The 19,589-nt window shown below is 38.6% G+C and overlaps 1 protein-coding gene across 1 annotated transcript in view; it reads left to right on the top strand.

Moving 5' to 3' along the window:
• The first annotated feature begins 4,683 nt into the window (after window positions 1-4,683).
• The window catches only part of LOC127422223 (calsyntenin-2-like), a 99,208-nt gene continuing 84,302 nt past the window's right edge, over window positions 4,684-19,589 (top strand). The window contains exons 1-2 of the mRNA XM_051665568.1: window positions 4,684-4,708; window positions 5,178-5,471. Coding sequence (XP_051521528.1) covers window positions 5,408-5,471 — 64 coding nt within the window. The 5' untranslated portion in view covers window positions 4,684-4,708; window positions 5,178-5,407. The remainder of the gene's footprint in view (window positions 4,709-5,177; window positions 5,472-19,589) is intronic.

The following is a 19,589-nucleotide window of genomic DNA, read 5'->3' on the forward strand; positions in this document are numbered from 1 at the left end:
AGTCATATCATTCATATGGGGCTGTAAAGTGCCTTACTTATCATGCAAACCTAAGTCAGGTGGCTCTGGGTTCCTTAATTTCCCATTATTATTATCATTGGGCAGCAAACTATAGAGCATAAGTCTACTGAAGAGGTGTTATCACAGGAATTGTTTTCAAGCGTGCTTTGAAGCTTGTTGATGCCTTTACAGACACCAGCTCTGGTAATTCAGAACAAGGTTATACAAAGATTGCACTCTACAAAACAATTCTACCCCTCTGTCTTGTCTACATTATCCAGTGCTAACATGCTGAAAGCTCAGTGGGACACCTCTGTTGGTCAAGCTCACCGATTCGGGACAGAAATCTTTCAGTTTTTGTCCAGTTTATAACTCTGACTTAACATTTGATCCATTGACTGCTGTGTTAATCTGGCATAATCAAGAATACAGAATGCTGATTGTTAAAAAGTCATTCTGTCTCATTAAATACAAAAGTAATGCCACTCTTCAAAGCATGGCTAACAGATCTCACCAACACATTATACATGGAAAGAATTCAATATAAATTGAGTGGTCATAGAACGCGGTAACCTCTCTTAAGTTATTGTAAATTTCCAACAGAAGAGTTGCTAGTGGATCAAAGTTCAGGTTGTTTGAAAGTTTTCTCACTGTTTTCAGGGATATGAAAAGCATTATTCAGTCTGTGATTTTCAGGCATAACATGTCATTTTTATTTTTACATTTAATCTTTAAAACAAAATGTATAAATGTGTATTTTGAATGTTTAAACACTTCATTTTAGTATGCAAAAACAACAGAAAACGTTCTGGTAAGACCAAATATACTGCAATGCAAAAATATTGGCAGACTGTAGTTCATTAAAATGGCCACCAGGCGGAGCCAAAATGCAGCAGGTAAGATCTCAGTGGACAAAAGAAGACCATTCATCACATTCTTCTGATTTATTATGCAGTCATTTAAAATGTTTTTATTTGTAACAATTAATATATTGAGTTATTATATTTTAGCATTTCGTCACACTCGCAAAGGTGTTGGTAGTCTAATAGACCTTTAGGGTAAAGGTTTGCAATGTAAACTTCGACAGTGTTGAATGGGAGTGAATGGGAGATCACAGCAAATATTATTTTTTCACTTACCCATTTGCTCCAAGAGCAAAAGAAAAAATCCTCTTTTACGTTTGAATGACTTTCCAGAAGAGGAAAAAAATAAAAAAATAAATAAACAGAGAGCAGTGGATTAAGACAGCCAGATGGGAGAAGATGCCAAATTTACTGTCAATCTCTCATCAGCTGTGATAGTGTCAGAACTACAGTCAAGTACTGGGCTCTGACAGTCAATTTGAAAAAACTAAAAGTATGATCTTCCAGAAAAAAAACAGACTGCAGGAAACCAGATACACATTCACTCTGGGAAACACTGCAAAAAAACCACACCCTACACTACGACTACCTCGGTCTAATGCTCTTAATAGCATTCTATGCTATTAAGAGCAAATTTACCCAAATGGACATTCCTGTAACAATTTGGTGTAAAATCTTTGATAGTATTATTATGTCTATCGCTCTGTACGGATGTGAGGTTTGGGGTCCACTCTGTCTGGCAGATTACTCTAGATGGGACAAACACCCCATAGAATCCCTTCATGCAGAATTCTGTAGAAACATTCTAAAAGAACACATACTAATGCATGCTGGGCCGAACTAGGCAGATACCCCCTAATTATACATATTGAAAAAGGATCCCTCAAATTATGGACACATTCAAGTTCCCCTAACACACAGCAACATGAAGCCCTTAAAACCCAAGAGCTGAAGCCTAAAACCAGTCCCCTTTGGCAGCTGGCTCTGTAACTCACAAACCCACTAAGAACTAACAAACGCCAGTTTCAGACCAGCACTGCTGAACAAAACCAAATCACAATAAACCAAATCATAAAAGAAAGCAAAAATTCATATTTGGACCATTGGGAAAATGAAAGTAAAAACCAAAGCATACTGGAATGTTATCAGAAAGTATAATCTAGCAGAATATCTCTACACTGTAAGAGATCTAAAACAGAGACGGATCCTCACCAAATACAGACTCAGTGATCACAGTCTGGCCAAAGACAAAGGCAGTCTGAGACAAACATGGTTTCCAAAGGAAGAACGAGTCTGTGCTCACTGTGACACTGGTGAGGTCGAGACAAAGACACACTTTCTCCTTCACTGCGAGAAATTTACAGAGGTGAGAGAGAAATACTTTGACAAACTCTCAAACCTCATGCCACAGTTTTCCAGTTCAGCAGAGACAGAAGTGCACACCCTCAGAAACCAATCACTGCCATAATGTATTTCAGTCACAGTATATTTTCTTATGTTCATAATGTCTTGTTAAATGCTTATTTTATATTGTATAGTGTATATTGTTATTATAGTTTTTATTTTATTTTATTCATTACCTGCCACCTTATTTTAATTCTATTTTTATTGTTATTTGTTACTGTTTTATTATTATTATTTATCTTGTCATTATCTGTTTTATGTATTAATGCTTTGGCAATATTGTATGCAAACACAATCATGCCAATAAAGTACTTTAAAATAAACAAAATTGAGAGAGAGAGAGAGAGAGAGAAAGAGACTCCTCATACACTGTGTGTGTGTGTGTGTGTGTGTGTGTGTGTGTGTGTGTATGTGTGAAAGAGAGACTACTCATACTCTGTGGGTGTGTGTGTGTGTGTGTGTGTGTGTGTGAGAGAGAGAGAGAGAGAGAGAGAGAGAGACTCCTCATACTCTGTGTGTGTGTGTGTGTGTGTGTGTGTGTGTGTGTGTGTGTGTGTGTGTGTGTGTGTGTAAGAGAGAGAGACTCATACTCTGTACAGGTGCATCTCAATAAATTAGAATGTTGTGGAAAAGTTCATTTATTTCAGTAATTCAACTCAAATTGTGAAACTGGTGTATTAAATAAATTCAATGCACACAGACTGAAGTAGATTAAGTCTTTGGTTCTTTTAATTGTGATGATTTTGGTGTGTGTGTGTGTGTGCGTGTGTGTCTGTGAAAGAGAGACTTCTCATACTCTGTGTGTGTGTGTGTGTGTGTGTGTAAGCGAGAGAGAGACTCCTCATACTCTCTCTCTCTCTCTCTCTCTCTGTGTGTGTGTGTGTGTGTGTGTTTGTGTGTGTGTGAAAGAGAGAGACTCCTCATACTCTGTGTGTGTGTGTGTGTGTGTGTGTGTGTGTGTGTGAGAGAGAGAGAGAGAGAGAGAGACTCCTCATACTCTGTGTGTGTGTGTGTGTGTGTGTGTGTGTGTGAAAGAGAGACTCCTCATACTCTCTCTCTCTGTGTGTGTGTGTGTGTGTGTGTGTGTGTGTGTGTGTGTGTGTGTGTGTGTGTGTGTGTGTGAAAGAGAGAGACTCCTCATACTCTGTGTGTGTGTGTGTGTGTGTGTGTGTGAGAGAGAGAGAGAGAGAGAGAGAGAGAGAGAGAGAGAGAGAGAGAGAGAGAGAGACTGAGACTCCTCATACTCTGTTTGTGTGTGTGTGTGTGTGTGTGTGTGTGTGTGTGCATGTGTGTGTGTGTGGTTTATGAGGACATTTCTAGTGTCCCCATAATTTAAATCGCTTAAAAAAACACACTAAACAATGTTTTTTTGAAAATGTAAAAATGCAGAAAGTTTTTTGTGAGGGTTAGGTTTAGGGGATAGAATCTATAGTACTATCTATAGTAACACTATCATAGTGGTGGTGTAGTGGACTAAAGCACTGAACTAGTAAGTGGAAGGTTGTTGGTTCAATCCCCACAGCCACCACCACTTAAGCAAGGCACTTAACTCCAGGTTGCTCCAGGGGGATTGTCCCTGCAATAAGAGCGTCTGCCAAATGCATAAATGTAAATGATAGCTGCACCAACGTGTGTGTGTGTGAGAGAGAGAGAAAGACTATCTATCTACCCATCTAAAGTTCTTCAAAGTCCCAGTTTAAACAATAGACACTTTTTCACAGACTGTGATGACGCATTTCCGCCTTATTTATCAGTGTAAATCTCTTTTTTTTAATCTTTTTTTTTTTTTTTATGTTATATATTTTTTAAATATTGTGTGTAAATTAATAACATTAAGCTTTGTGTTATATTACCCTGGAATTAGTAAAAAAAATAAATAATAATAATTACCACACCTGCGAGGAAGTTTCTATTTTCAATTTCAATTTCCATTTAAAGTACTTTATTGGCATGATTGTGTTTGCATACAATATTGCCAAAGCATTAATACATAAAACAGATAATGACAAGATAAATAATAATAATAAAACAGTAACAAATAACAATAAAAATAGAATTAAAATAAGGTGGCAGGTAATGAATAAAATAAAATAAAAACTATAATAACAATATACACTATACAATATAAAATAAGCATTTAACAAGACATTATGAACATAAGAAAATATACTGTGACTGAAATACATTATGGCAGTGATTGGTTTCTGAGGGTGTGCACTTCTGTCTCTGCTGAACTGGAAAACTGTGGCATGAGGTTTGAGAGTTTGTCAAAGTATTTCTCTCTCACCTCTGTAAATTTCTCGCAGTGAAGGAGAAAGTGTGTCTTTGTCTCGACCTCACCAGTGTCACAGTGAGCACAGACTCGTTCTTCCTTTGGAAACCATGTTTGTCTCAGACTGCCTTTGTCTTTGGCCAGACTGTGATCACTGAGTCTGTATTTGGTGAGGATCCGTCTCTGTTTTAGATCTCTTACAGTGTAGAGATATTCTGCTAGATTATACTTTCTGATAACATTCCAGTATGCTTTGGTTTTTACTTTCATTTTCCCAATGGTCCAAATATGAATTTTTGCTTTCTTTTATGATTTGGTTTATTGTGATTTGGTTTTGTTCAGCAGTGCTGGTCTGAAACTGGTGTTTGTTAGTTGTTAGTGGGTTTGTGAGTTACAGAGCCAGCTGACAAAGGGGACTGGTTTTAGGCTTCAGCTCTTGGGTTTTAAGGGCTTCATGTTGCTGTGTGTTAGGGGAACTTGAATTTAGGTGTGTCCAAAATTTGAGGGATCGTTTTTCAATATGTGTAATTAGGGGGTATCTGCCTCTCTCTCTCTCTCTCTCTCTCTCTCTCTCTCTCTCTCTCTCTCTCTCTCTCTCTCTCTCTCTCTCTCTCTCACACACACACACACACACACAGAGTATGAGGAGTCTCAAGCTCTCTCGGATAGTACACATGGATTTCCAGCTCGCAACAGAACACGAGCTCACCTGAAATCCTTAAGCAACTCCCATCATATCTGCTGTTTTATTTAAATGTTAATATTCTCATACTGCATATACCTGCATTAACCTGCTAGTTAATAAGAGGGAGAGAGAGAGAGAGAGCAAGATCTGGAAGAACAGAAACACTGGAGGACTTTTACTACAATGGCAAGAATATTGACATTGATGTTTCTTGCACTCGGATTGTCCTGCGTGCTCGCGCAAAGAGGTAAGACAACAGCACATCAACATATCCATCAAACAACTTAATAAACAGGTTATAATTACTTTCTTTGGCAAAATCTTACAAAGACACATCCTGTTAATACTGTCATGTACAGTTTAAAGGGATAGTTCACCCCACAAATGGAAATTCTCTCATCATTTACTCATGCCATCCCAGATGTGTATGACTTTCTTTCTTCAGCAAAACACAAATTAAGATTTTTAGAAGAATATCTCAGCTCTGTAGGTCCTCACAGTTCAAATGAATGGTGAATACCATATGACTTCAGTGGTTACATCCATGTCTTCAGAAGTGATATAATAAGTGTGGGTGAGAGACAGAGCAATATTTAAGTCCTTTTTACTATAAATCTCTACTTTCACATTCTTCTTCTTGTGTTTTTGGCAATTTGCATTCTTCGTGCATATCGCCACCTACTGGACAGGGAGGAATTAAAGTAAGTTTTAAAGTAAAAAAAGTATTTATCTGTTTCTCACCCACACCTATCATATCTAAGGGATATCGATTCATATACCCATATGAATCGATATCGAATCGAAAGCTTGTGAATCGGAATCAAATCGGGAAATCTGTATCGATACCCAGTCCTAATTATATCACTTCTAAAGACATGGATTTTACCACTGGAGTCATATATGGATTACTTTTATGCTGCCTATTTAATTTATATATTTTATTACAAACTATTTAATTTATATATTTTAAAAATGCTCTTATCCAAAGTAACTTCCAGTGTATCAAATTCCCTGAATAAATCCAGAAATATGGCTTTGAATCTGCGGGAAAGTGGGAAATTAAAAAACTCGTGAGGATCAGTCAAACAGAGTCCAGACTAGTGGTCGACCGATATGGGTTTTTTTTTAATGCCCGATGCCGATATCCAGAGAGCAGTGGCCGATAGGCCAGTACAATGCCAGTATATTACACAATTTAATATAGTAAATAACAAAAATAAAATTGCTAAACAAATAATAATAAACACTTATTTAGCACTATATTTACTCAATTACACACAAAACTCTAAAAATCATATTGTATTTTAAATGGTAGATAGCAGTTTCTTCAGATTTCTGTTTAGTCATCAAATTTTAGTAATTTATTTGCACGTGAAGAAATTGTTAATATATTAGGAAGAAGGAAATTACATTACACAGAGTAGTCCAGCAACCATGGATGGCATGTCCACTTTAGCAATCGCATTTACTCAGAATAAAATACAGAATAAAACCAATTGTACATACAATGCATAGGGAATAAGACATTTACTTATAGCACACGTGAAGCGCTTTTACTTTGGGCTGCATCCAAAAATGCAGGCAGCTGACTTGCTACTTGCTGCCTAATCAGTTCATGGCTTAACTGACATCTGTTTTGAAAGAATGGAACTCTTATGGGAACTGGTCTCCGAACAGTTTGAAAAGCACCTTATTTTTATCGTACCTCCATATACAGCCTTCGGCTTTTTTCCTGGTTTCAGATGCAGCCTTGTAATTGCACTCACGCGCCCGGGCGGATCCAGAGCGAGCCTCAATCTCCTGACAGATTAAACGGCCTGGATCGCATGTTTGGATTGTCGTTATGATTTGTGAATCAGAGGAACTTTTGATCCTGATCCTAAAGTTTTTGATTCTGGCTGATAGAATAAGTGCTTCAGAGAAGATATTAGATGAGCACTCGACGGGAACAAAATGTTGGATTTTCATGAAGATTGTGAATGACATCTGTTTAAACGAGATATTTGCATATATGCAAACAGAATATAATACAAGTTTTATTGATGTTTGCCTTTTATCATTAAAAAGTTTGATTGCTTGTTTGTTTCTTTCATTTTTTATGCCATGCCAGCTTCTATGGCTATATTCATGGCGGGAGCCAGGTTTAGTTATTTAAAATAGTTAAATAAGTTAAATGTTTAAGATTAATTTTTCCTAAAAACCTTAAAACTAAATTTGGATTCACTTGATTAAAAACCTTTTCAAAAGAATCAACTGAATAATACAGGTTCCTCAGATGTGTAGAGGTATGACAGTCCAGTAAAATATGTTTAATGGATAGTGGGTTCTGACAAGATGAGCACTTTGGTGAATTTTCTCCTGATAGTAAAAAGTGGTGTGTGAGTCTTGTATGTCCTATCCGGCATCATTAAAAAGTTATAGTCTTTTTGGTGGGGAAATCTGATGAATGGGAGAGCCCACGATACAAATAAATGTGAGTTAGCTCACACAGCATTCGCACAGGACAACCCTCACTGTGATTTGAACGGGAGATCGGGATCTGCCTTTTTTGACGCACTAGATGGTGGTTAGGTTGTCGCAATGGACTAAAATGCTTTTAGCGGTCCATTCTGGCCCCCATAGGGAGGCTGCTACCACGATGGGGTAAAGTTCGAACAGGGCGGAGGAAGATGAGTGAGGAGGTAAATTAATCAGATCGGGGGGCCAGGTTGACGCGAACCAACGGCCCTGGTAGAATCCTCTGAATCTGATGGACGGGGCTGCGTCCATGTACAAATGGATGTTGTCAGGGGAGGAAATGTAATCATCATAAAAGAAGGTGAAACCGTTCCAGTGGTTGAGAAAATGTAGCCATAGTTGCAAGTCTGCACAGCATGATTTGTTTAGGGTTGCGGGGTCATTTAGTGAATTGACGGTTGTGGCTATTAAGAGGAGATGAAAAATAAAAGGGCATCCTTGAGGGATTATGCTCATGGCGAAATTTAGATGACCGAGGAGGGAAAGCAAATTGTGCTTGGTACGACTTGGATAGGAAGTTGGAGATTATTGAAATTATCCTATCGATCTTTTCTTTAGTAAGGAAGGGAAGCTTGAAATTTTGCAGAGTCAAGACGGATGCCTAGGAATTCGATAGATGTAAGTGGACCAGCAGTCCGAAGGGGCCTATCATGAAGCCAGATGTAACTTCCTTACTTAATAGATCGTCAACTACCTTGGGTTTGGCGAGCGCTGAATGTAAATTACAACAGATGAGATTTGAGGTAGGAAGACTCTCTAACCCGGGGTTGAAGCCATGTTTTATCCCAGTCAATAAAAACCACGAGAAAGATGCATTATGATAGTTAGCCAGTTCTTTGGCTAGTACGGAAATAATGACAGGAGTGCTGAGGTACTTTTTGAGATTTTTATTTTTTGAAGCTTTTTAAAAAGGGCTTATGGAGCGAGCATGAGAGCCTCCACAGAAATTGCAGATGTGCAGGAAATGGCAGTGAGCTTTGGTGCAGTCGAAGTCGTTGAAATTGTTACAGATTTGTTTACCTGCTGAGTAGCTCACTGTTCTACCTTTGAAATCTTTGAAAGAGGAAGCCGAAGGGCCGCTGCTGAGCTGAGGGACATATCTTGTTGGTTTGCTCATAACTGGGATGTCGGAGCGAGGGGGCGTAATTGCGGGGCAGGACTCGGTTTAGTGTTCAGTAGACCTGCAGACTGTGCACGAAATGCTCCTGCATCCCAGGAACACCCTGTTATGTAAATCTAGATCTAGTGCTCCCCAGTACTGTCACTACTTTCGCAGTGCATTTTGCTGAGAAGAGCCTATGGTAAGTGTAAAAATGACTACCACCAAAAGAGAGTGAGAGTTTGGCGTTTATTGACAGGTAGTCATTCAGTTCGCGGCGTCTTTGAAGAAACATTGAGCAAATGACGTCGGTATAGCATCCGAATGCGACGCAGAATTCGGTGAGAGTAAGCCTTCGAGAAGAGCTTGGCAAGGGGATTTTGAGTGTAATGGAAAACTCACCGCAATCTATGGATCGGACTGCATTGCTATGAGGGACTGCTGATAGGAGAGAAGAGAGATCTATGTCTGTACCTGCTAGTATTTGAGAGCAAAGGTGATTGGAGACTGGCGGAGGCTCTGTAGTGGCAGCATCTGGCAAGAGGTATGGCTGTTTGAAGTGTAAACGTGGGAGGACGAGCTGGAAGAGGAGTTTTAAGGGGGAAAGAATTTGGAAATGTTGTTGCTTGTGGAGGCAGCCTCATGCAAGTATCAGTTCCGAAGAGAGGAAAGTTGACTTGGTAGTTAGAAGGGGTGTGTAGCATAGAGGGGAATGGGTCGGGAGCGGTAGTCTCCAGTGGAGGCAGTCTCCCATGGGATTCTGCTCCTGTAGCCCATGGTTAGGAAGGGATAGAAAAAGAACATTGGTAGAAAGAGCAGGTTGCACAGAATGAGCAGAGGTATTTAGAGGAGCTGTCATAGAAGAGAGGGAAGGATGGCTGGTATGTGCGGTGAAAAATCCTGGAGACAGAGGATGATCTGATTGTGTATTGGGAGGTAAGTTTCCTGAAAGCTCTGCTGTTGAATGAGGATTTGTACTGGGAGGTTGGAAAGAGAGAGAGGAGGGAGGTGGGGATAGAAACACGTGCTCCGTGACTGGAGAGTCTTTGCAGGTGTCGCACTTCCTTGTTTACTTCGGGAGAAAGTTGGTTGGTTGAGACAGAAGGATTGCAGGTGTTTTGGATGTTTTTTGGCTAGGAGCAGCCAATTTGGAGTGCTTGGAGCTTTTAGGAGGGTTAGCGGATGGAGTAGATGTTGACGGGGTGAGTGAATCACCATGTTTTACTGAGACATACAGATCGTAGAGCTGCGTTTTGTTTGAACGGTAAGAGAACGGGATGTCTGCGGCTGCTAAAGCCTGCCACAAGCCATTAATGGTCCACTTGGAAATGTTGGGAATGGCTGGGTAATCGGACGTGTTTGAGGTGTTGGTCAAGGTGGAGGTGGAGAAGATGTGTTCCTGCGGGGGCACTGGAGGGGGGATGATTCCATGCGAATAGCTTGGCGACCCTGATTCGCGTCCGGAGGTTGAGAAACAGCATTGGGAGAAGGAGAGATGATCCCGGACTCAACTAGCTGCTGTGGAGAGTCAGGAAGAGTTGAGAATTCCTCACTGGAGGTGAAGAGTTCGAGTTCAGCTTAGGGCAGGTCCAAATAACGGAAGAATCGTTGCCGGCATGGAGGTAAGCAGCTGTTTATATATGCTTACTCTGGCAATGAGATTGGTCGGATTTAATGAGCATGTTCCTCCCGAACTTTATTATGAAACTCCATTTAGTGTAAGAGATAATTCATCTAGTTTTTTCAATGGTTTCTCTGCCAAAATAGTTCAAAAACAGAGGCTTGATGCAAAATTGAATGCCTCTCTCTCATATAGATGTTGGCCAGTTGAATCATTCGTGTGTATAAAAGTGTCAATTTTTGCACAGCTGCCGCTTACAAAAAGCAGAGAAATATAGAGGGGAACATCAGTCTAATAGGACAAATTACACACTTGTGACTGTGACTAACAAACTCTGTGCTGTGTTAATTAATATACAGGCTCATGAGAAGGAGAAACTGCAAATGAAAAACTCAAATCTGTGGAACGGAGGCATTTTAAAAATCTTATTCAGTTTGGAGAGAGGCATGTGGAAGGGGAGGCAGATTTAAGTGGTTTTCACACTGGGCACATTTGCTGTGGTCCGAATCCGAGCGCAATTGTTCCTGGCGCCCCCTGCAGCGTTGGTCTGGTTTCAGACTCATGTATGATTCTGTCAAACCCCAGGACTTTTACATCATCAACTTGCATCATCACAAACATGCACATGATGGAAAGTACAACACGGGTCGCTATATTTGTGTGTTTGTTATTAATTGCTTTGCATGCTGTAATTCAGCAGTTGTTCATGTCCAGGGGAAGGAGACTATATCTGATGCTCACAAATGATCTTTTTTGAGGACACAGCTGGTTGCACGCTCACTCACTCACATATCTAAAAGGCACCTCACCTTTTCTGTGTGCTGCAACGTTTCCCTGCCACTCATGACGCACGTGTGTGTGCAACTGATTATGTCTGAATCTGACAGTCTTTATAATTTTGTTCTCTGTCTTTTCATTTTTCTCCCTGCAATGAAAACAGATTCAGTATGTAGCGTTGAGTAGTTCAGTTTAATGTGAGGTGCAATGGGTTATTTGCTCAATGCTCTTATTAGGAACAACGGGGGTCAGTGGAAAATAAACATAAATAATTTAAAGTACAGTCAAGGTAAACACAATATTTTTTTTCATGTGTACATGAAACAACTGTCACAGTTTAGTGTTTATGTCTTTCATTATCAACAGGTCAATCACATGCTTTTGTAAGAGAAATGTCTACTATTGTTTGCAATGTGTGATTTAATGTGTATCTAATCTAAGGGAAACTACCAGAATTTACTTAGTTATCTATTCAAGTTATAAGTATATAAGTTCCAAATTTACCGTGACAGGTGAAAAAATGTTAGGTTTTGGGTACTTTGCGAGTCTATAACAGGAACTATAGAATGTGAAGTGCCACTGGTATAAGTATGAATGGGAGAAATCGTAACGCTGAATGTGGTAGCTGTAGGAATGGAAGTCCCACCTTACAATTAAAACAGCCAATCACCTTTTAAATAGAGACATTGTTTGTTTAGCTGAGAATGTGCTTGTGCATTAGCTAAACCAGCCTGAAAAATCACTTTTTTTGCGTGATCTGAAACATTTATTATACTATAGTTGTCAGATTTTGTTGCTGATTTGAAAAATGTAATTTGCTTGTAATCTTGAACAACTGTTTTGGAGATTTCAGTCTTTTGCCATTTTAGTAGATAGGAGCTATAGTTGTATTCACAGAAAATAGGATGTCTGGAGGCATTATGAACATGGCTGCTAAATGACTGAGTTGCCTTAATGAGACTTTGGCTGTAAAGTTATGATTGGGGTAATACTTTAAGGCCATTGAAAAAGATATAATTGTTGACCGCAAATCTAAATATTGGCACATACTGGCACAAAATAGCAATGTTCCCTGAGAATGACCCGGTTTTTTGAAGTTGGATGGATGGATGGTTGTTTTGCTGGTTAGAATAGGTGTGCACAATGAAACGTCTTCACCAGCACACACTAATCACACTAATAGAAATATATGATGAATCAATTGAGTCATTTTTAGCAGACACAATCAGAAAAAATATTCTGGTGCTGTTTTAAAATGTTCAAATGTTTGATGTATGCTGATAAAATGTAGATTTGTTTTACAAACATGAATTGTGGCAGAAAGTGAGAGTGAGATCATTGCAATAGAACTGCTGTCAGAAAACACTAAATTAAATCGTCATTGAATTTTCATCATCTGCTTAATTGTTCACTTCACTTTTAAAAATATCGTTTTTGAAATATTTTACACACTCAGGGCCCTATTTTAAGCGTGCAAGCACTAAGCGCCAGCACAATGCCTTAACTCATAAGTGCAAAGTCAATGGGCATGGCCATGAAGTATTGGTATTTTCGTGCAAGCGTGCGCTAAGTGTAGGCGCAAGTGGGTTTGGCGAATGCACGCACGCAAGGTGCTAATCTGGTCAATGAAGGTTCTTCTCCGGCACCGTCTCTGTCCTATTATACAGTCCATTCCCTGTCAAGTACCAGCGATATAAATAAAGACAGTACATTCATAAGAAGTTAGTAGTGTAAATGGACTCTATGCAATAAATTGGAAGAATAAAAATATGGATTTACATTATTTTGTGCGTCCTTGTTAAATGGTACACGTTCCTTTTATGCGCATGGAAAATGTGATTCAGGATATGGATGTAGGCTCTGTTAAATTACAGAGAATGAAATTATTATTAATCATTTTCATCTACTGACACACAAATCATGGTTAGTATTAACAGTGATTGTATCGGCACGCACTTAACTTCTACCAGTTAACTTCAAATTCAACCAAAAATATTCCTAAATTCAAATTACACTTCAAACAAAAAATATAATCAAAATAACAAAGTGGTCAAAAAATCATACCAAATCCAAACATTTTACACTCTCCTTTTTCCACTGGCCCCTAAACAACAACAATAATAATAATAATAATAATAATAATAATAATTGCAAAAATAAACCATGACCTCTAGAAAATGTAACACATATTTCATAATTTTTTGTTTCAACAAACGGCTTCAACAGCAATCCTCAAGGACATTATTTGATATTCTGTACTTTAGGAGTTTGGACATGAACTTTATTACCACCTGCTGGTGAAATCTCCAAACTGCAAATGCAGGAACTGAATTTAGACTTTGTGCTGAGATAAGACATGGTATTGAAACATCTTAGAGCAAAGACCAAATTCTTAGGAAAATAGCAAAATGCGCTTTGCGCCACTTAATTTACATACAATACATCCACAGTTTTTGGCCTCCACCCACAGTAGTGCAAACACTCCCACCCACGGCCATTTGCGCTATGCGCTGACACGAAAAATTTGATAAGACGTTGCACTCGGTTGTAGCATGTTGCGCTACGCTTTGCGCACTCACGAAAATAGAGCCCTAAGTCTTATTAAAGTCACATATTAGATGCAAATGTAAATAATCTCTTTTCAATAAGCACAATAATGAAAAATATTTGTTGTGGTGGGGAGTTGGGTTAGCTTTTAATTCAATGCTCTCTAGCTGCAATCCTGCTGTAGTTCATGACAATAGTATAAATCAGATTTTATAGGGGCTTAATTTGAGACAATGCAATTGCCTTTGTGGGACTGTCTGTCTGTGTGTGTGCGCGTGTGTGTCTATGAGAGAGAGAGAGAGAGAGAGAGAACTGCATAATCCTTCTAATAAAATATCTTTGTTCAGAGTTTTACCAGTGCACAGACACACACTAGCTGACTGACTGAAGCTTAAACATCTACCTTCTTGATGATTCACTTAGCTCAAGGAGGAAAACATTTTTTACTTATTTTATAAATGAAACAGGAAAGTTAAAAATAGAAGTGGGACAGAGATAGGTAGACAGAGAGAGAGAGAGAGAGAGAGAGAGAGAGAGAGAGGAATGAAAGAGAGAGATAATAGCAGCATGCATCTTCCTCTTTGGGATGTCGTCTCTCTCCTTGACAATTTCTTAGTTGTTTTTAAAGGAGCAGTTCACCCCAAAAATTCTAATTCTATCATCTTGTACAAACATGTATGCTGTTTTTTGTAGTTATGCAAGTTTTCTTCTCAAACATTATAAACAGCAATATAAATAATACCCACAGTCGTTTTGCTACTGTAAAGAAACTAACTAACTAACCCCCCAACACAGGTTCCCAGTGAAATGCTGCCTGACAGTAAATACAACGAATTTGCATAATTTTTCATGAAGATCAATGATGTTAAAATCAGCTCGTCCTCATGTTGCACTGAGGTGAAACAGATCCCACCACAAAAACTTCAGAAATTAGTCACTATGTCTGATTTTGTGGCAACTGATGGCAAAATCCTGGAAGAAATAGTACAGCATCTTAAAACGTCGACCTGCTATCTTGACACTCCCCACATAAAAAGAGCAATCTGGATAACTCTATATCAAACAATTACAGACCAATCTCAAATCTTCATTTCATAGGCAAGATAATTGAAAAGGTTGTTTTCAATCAGCTGAACAAATTCTTAACCTCGAATGGCTTCTTGGACAATTTCCAATCTGGTCTCTGACCGCATCACAGCACAGATATGTTGCTTATAAAGATACTTAATGATATTCGGCTAAATACGGATTCAGGCAAAATATCAATGCTGGTATTACTAGATCTCAGTGCTGCCTTTGACATTGTTGACCACAACATTCTTCTAGACAGATTGGAAAACTGGGTAGGGCTCTCTGGGATGGTCCTCAGCTGGTTCAGGTCATATTTAGATGGCAGGTGTCACTGTGTGAACATAGGCAACTATGAATCTGAGTGGACATCCATGACGTGTGGAGTCCCACAAGGCTCAATTCTTGCACCGCTCCTGTTAAACCTATATATGCTCCCACTAGGCCAAATTATGAAAAAGAACCAAATTGCATACCATAGCTATGCAGACGACACCCAGATTTCCCTAGCCCTATCGCCAAATGACTAAAGCCCCATAGAATCTCTGTGCAAGTGCATTGATGAAATCAACAGTTGGATGTGCCAAAACTTCCTTCAGTTAAACAACGACAAGACAGAGGTCATTGTATATTGTTGCCAAATACAAGTCAAGTCATACAAATATAAATGACTTGACTTGTATTTGGCAACAAAGGTGAAATTCCCAAGGTGAACACATACCTTGACTCCAGGGGTCTAAAGACAAACATTCAAGTTAGGAATCTTGGTGTCATTTGAGTCAGACCTTAGTTTCAGAAGTCACATCAAAGCAATAGCTAAATCAGCCTACTATCATCTAAAAAATTTAGCAATATGTTTTTATCGAGTCAAGAAACTTGTTCATGCATTCATTATCAGTAGGGTGGACTACTGCAATGGACTTCCCAAAAAGACCATTAGACACCTGCAGCTCATTCAGAATGCCGCTGCCAGGATTCTCACCCGAACCAAAAACTCTGAGCATATTATTCCAGTCCTCATGCCTTTACACTGGCTTCTAGTTACATTTAGAATTGATTTTAAAGTACTACCTCTCTTTTATAAATCACTCAATGGCCTAGGACCTAAAGACATTGTAGATATGCTTGTTGAATATAAACCTAAAAAACCCCTCTCAGATCATAAGGATCACATCAGTTAGAAATACCAAGCATTCACTCAAAACAAGGTGAGACTGCATTTAGCTATTATGCCACCCGCAGCTGGAACCAGCTTCCAGAATAGGTCATGTGTTGTATAGAAGAGACAGGCAGGACAGGTTGAACACAGGAACGGACGAGGACGATGATGTGAGAACCCAAGTGCAGTTTTATTTACAAAGTGAAATCCAAACGTGAAATCCCAGTGTGAAAGTATCAAAATAAAGCGACATGAACTAAACTTGACCTGAATAAACTTGACTATAAACAATGACTTGACTTGACTAATAGCATGAATACTGACACAACATTACACCAACACAATACTTGACCAAAGACAATCTTTTTCTTCTTCCTCATGTTTTATGGCAGATCGCAACAAAACTCGTGCATTACTGCCACGCTCTGTGATCATGAACCAGAGACTCTAACCACTACCACCCCTCCCACCAACCTCCAGCCCAACAAGAGTCACCGCTTCAGCCAGCGCTGCGTGTTCAGCTTCTCTAGCTTTCGCTCGTAACCCTTCCTAGACCAGAGGGAGGGGGAGAGGGATATTTTTTAATAAATACAAATTTACATATACAGTCATACCCAAACACTCCTATATTTTTACTAGGGTTTTAATACTCTCATATCCTAATTACCTATATCCTACCAATTAGGCCTGTACACTCCAGAAACTTGAACAATACTGTTATTATATTCCCTCCTATCTTGGGATTTCAAATAATTTTTAATGAAATATCTTGTTCCCCATTTCTCCTCATCTCCTCTACTAGAATTACTCTTTCCTCTGTATATCTCCCACAGTGCATAATGACATGTTCTACTGTTTCATTGATTCCACACCATTCACAAAGCCCTGTTGGATGCTTGGATATTAACTGCATTGTCTTTAGTCTTGATAAAATATTTTCCTCTCTTCTATTTCTGCCAGAATGCCTTCCTTTCCCCACTTAAATGTCTTCCTTTAGTTACAGTATCCCAATACTGCTGCCATCTTTGACCCATTTCCTTTTTAACTATTGCTTTGATTTCTGATCTACTATATGATATATCCATTTCCACATTTGTATCCTGAACTGCTTGTTTTGCCAGCTTATCTGCTACCTCATTCCCTTTCACACCCACATGTGCTGGAACCCACAAGAACTGTACCCTCACCCTTATTTGTTGCAACAAATATAATTCCTAGAGAATCTCCATTACTAAATCTTGTCTTGTGTCAGACTGTTGGGCATTGATACTTGAGAGAGCTGCACTGGAATCTGAACATACAACTACATCCTTTACACCTGTTTCATTAATCCATCTTAATGCCATCACAATTGCCATCATTTACCCCATGAACACTGATAACTTATCTGATATCCTTACCTTCCTTGAAATTTGCAATTTTGGTATAACAAATGCTTTACCACTTCTTGGATTCTTTGATGCATCCGTAAATGTTTGAGTAATATGTCCATACTTTCTCCACAAATACTCTCTCACTCGGATTACCTCATGTTCACTCTGACCTTTTTTTATCTACATTCTAGTAGTGTTAAATCAACTAGTGGTTGAGGCAGCTGGTAGGATCACTTTTGGTGTAATTCTAAAATCCTTTATACCCATCTCCTTTACTGGATCCCCTACCACCCATCCGAAACTATTTATTTTTTTCTTCCCATACTCCCAACTCATATAATAATTTTAAGGTGGGATGTGATTTGTCCTGTCCCTTAAGATTTGCCCAGTAGGCCACTATCAACTGTTGTCTTCTTATTTGAAGAGGCATTTCACCTACTTCTACCTGTAATGCTGAAACTGGAGATGATGGATATGCACCACAACAAATCCTTAATGCTTGTGCTTGAATTTTATCTGATTTAGCTAAGTGAGTTTTAGCCGCAGATCCATAAACTATGCTTCCATAATCCATCACTGATCTAATTAGTGTTATGTATATGGTTTTTAATGCCAATCTATCCGCCCCAGTCTTGACCTGACACACACCTCATTATATTCAAAACTCTTTTACATTTCTCTTCCATCTTCTCTATATGCCCCTTCCATGTGAGTCTGCTGTCTAACCATATTCCAAGAAAGCTTACCTTATTTACCCTTTCTAACGTCTGATTGTACAAATTTAATTTTAAATCGTTATCTGTTCTTTTATTAGTGAAGAAAACTAACTGGGTCTTTTCCACTGAGAACTTAAATCCCCACTTAAATGACCATTTCTCCACTTCATTTAATGCCCTTTGCATTTTCTGGACAATAAACTTTATATTGGCACCTCTGTACCATAGAGCTCCATCATCCAACAATGATCTGCAATTACTTTTAACCACCCTCGAGAACACATCATTGATCATGATTATAAAAAGCAATGGACTAATAACACTTCCCTGTGGGGTTCCATTTTCTAACACTCCATTAGATGACATACATTCTCCCATTCTCACCTTAATCTTTCTTTCTACCAGGAAATTTTTAACCCAATTAAACATTTGCCCTCCTATTCCCAACTGTCCCAATTTCACCAGCAATCCTTCTTTCCATAATAAATCATAAGCTTTCTCTATATCAAAAAAATACTGCCACCACTGTTTCTTTATTCGTCAATGCTTTCCTTATATCCAATTCTAGACATAATACCAGATCCATCATTCCTAGTGTAAAACTCTTCCCTTTTTTCAAATAATACATTAATCTGTCAGTTATCATTTTTTCCATTGCATAACATAGATGAGATGTAAGAGCTATTGGCCTATAGTTTAATGGAACACTTGGATCTTTCCCTGGTTTTCTTATAGGCAGAACCATCGCTTCTTTCCAGTTCTTAGGCAAAATCCTTTCTATACAAATTCTATTAAAAAAATTCTAAGACCACACCCAATGCATTTTCACTTAAATGTTTCATCATACTATAGCTTACTCCATCTTCTCCAGTTGCTGTTTCATTCATTCTACTTAATGCTCGCTTTAATTCATTAATTTCAAAAGGAACATTCATCAAATTGTCCATAGCCTCCCTTCTATCCTTTAACTGCGGATATTTTTTAAGAGTCTCTTCCCTTAATCTCATACTCTCTTCTGACAAATTTTCAGAGCAGTTCACCTTTACAAATGCCCCTCGAACATTGCTGCCTTTTCTTCATTGGTTACTGCTAATTCTTCTCTCATCTTTAAAACTGGATATTCAAACTTCTTTCGTATACCTTTCATCTTTTTAATCATACTCCATACCTCTGCTACTGAAGTGTTTTTCCCTATTTCACTACAAAAAGATCTCCAAAAATATCGTTTAGCGCTCCTGTCACCAAGACAAATTCCTCTTATGTGTAAGCATACTTGGCAATAAAGCTGATACTGGTTCTGATTCTGAATATGCAGTTGAAGTCAGAAGTTTACATACACCTTAGCCAAATACATTTAAACTCTTCCTGACATTTAATCGTAGAAAAATTTCCCTCTTAGGTCAGTTAGGATCACTACTTTATTTTAAGAATGTGAATTGTCAGAATAATAGTAGAGAGAATGATTTATTTAATCTTTTATTTCTTTCA

This window comes from Myxocyprinus asiaticus, chromosome 31, assembly GCF_019703515.2.
Source record: "Myxocyprinus asiaticus isolate MX2 ecotype Aquarium Trade chromosome 31, UBuf_Myxa_2, whole genome shotgun sequence".
Taxonomy (NCBI): Eukaryota; Metazoa; Chordata; class Actinopteri; order Cypriniformes; family Catostomidae; genus Myxocyprinus; species Myxocyprinus asiaticus.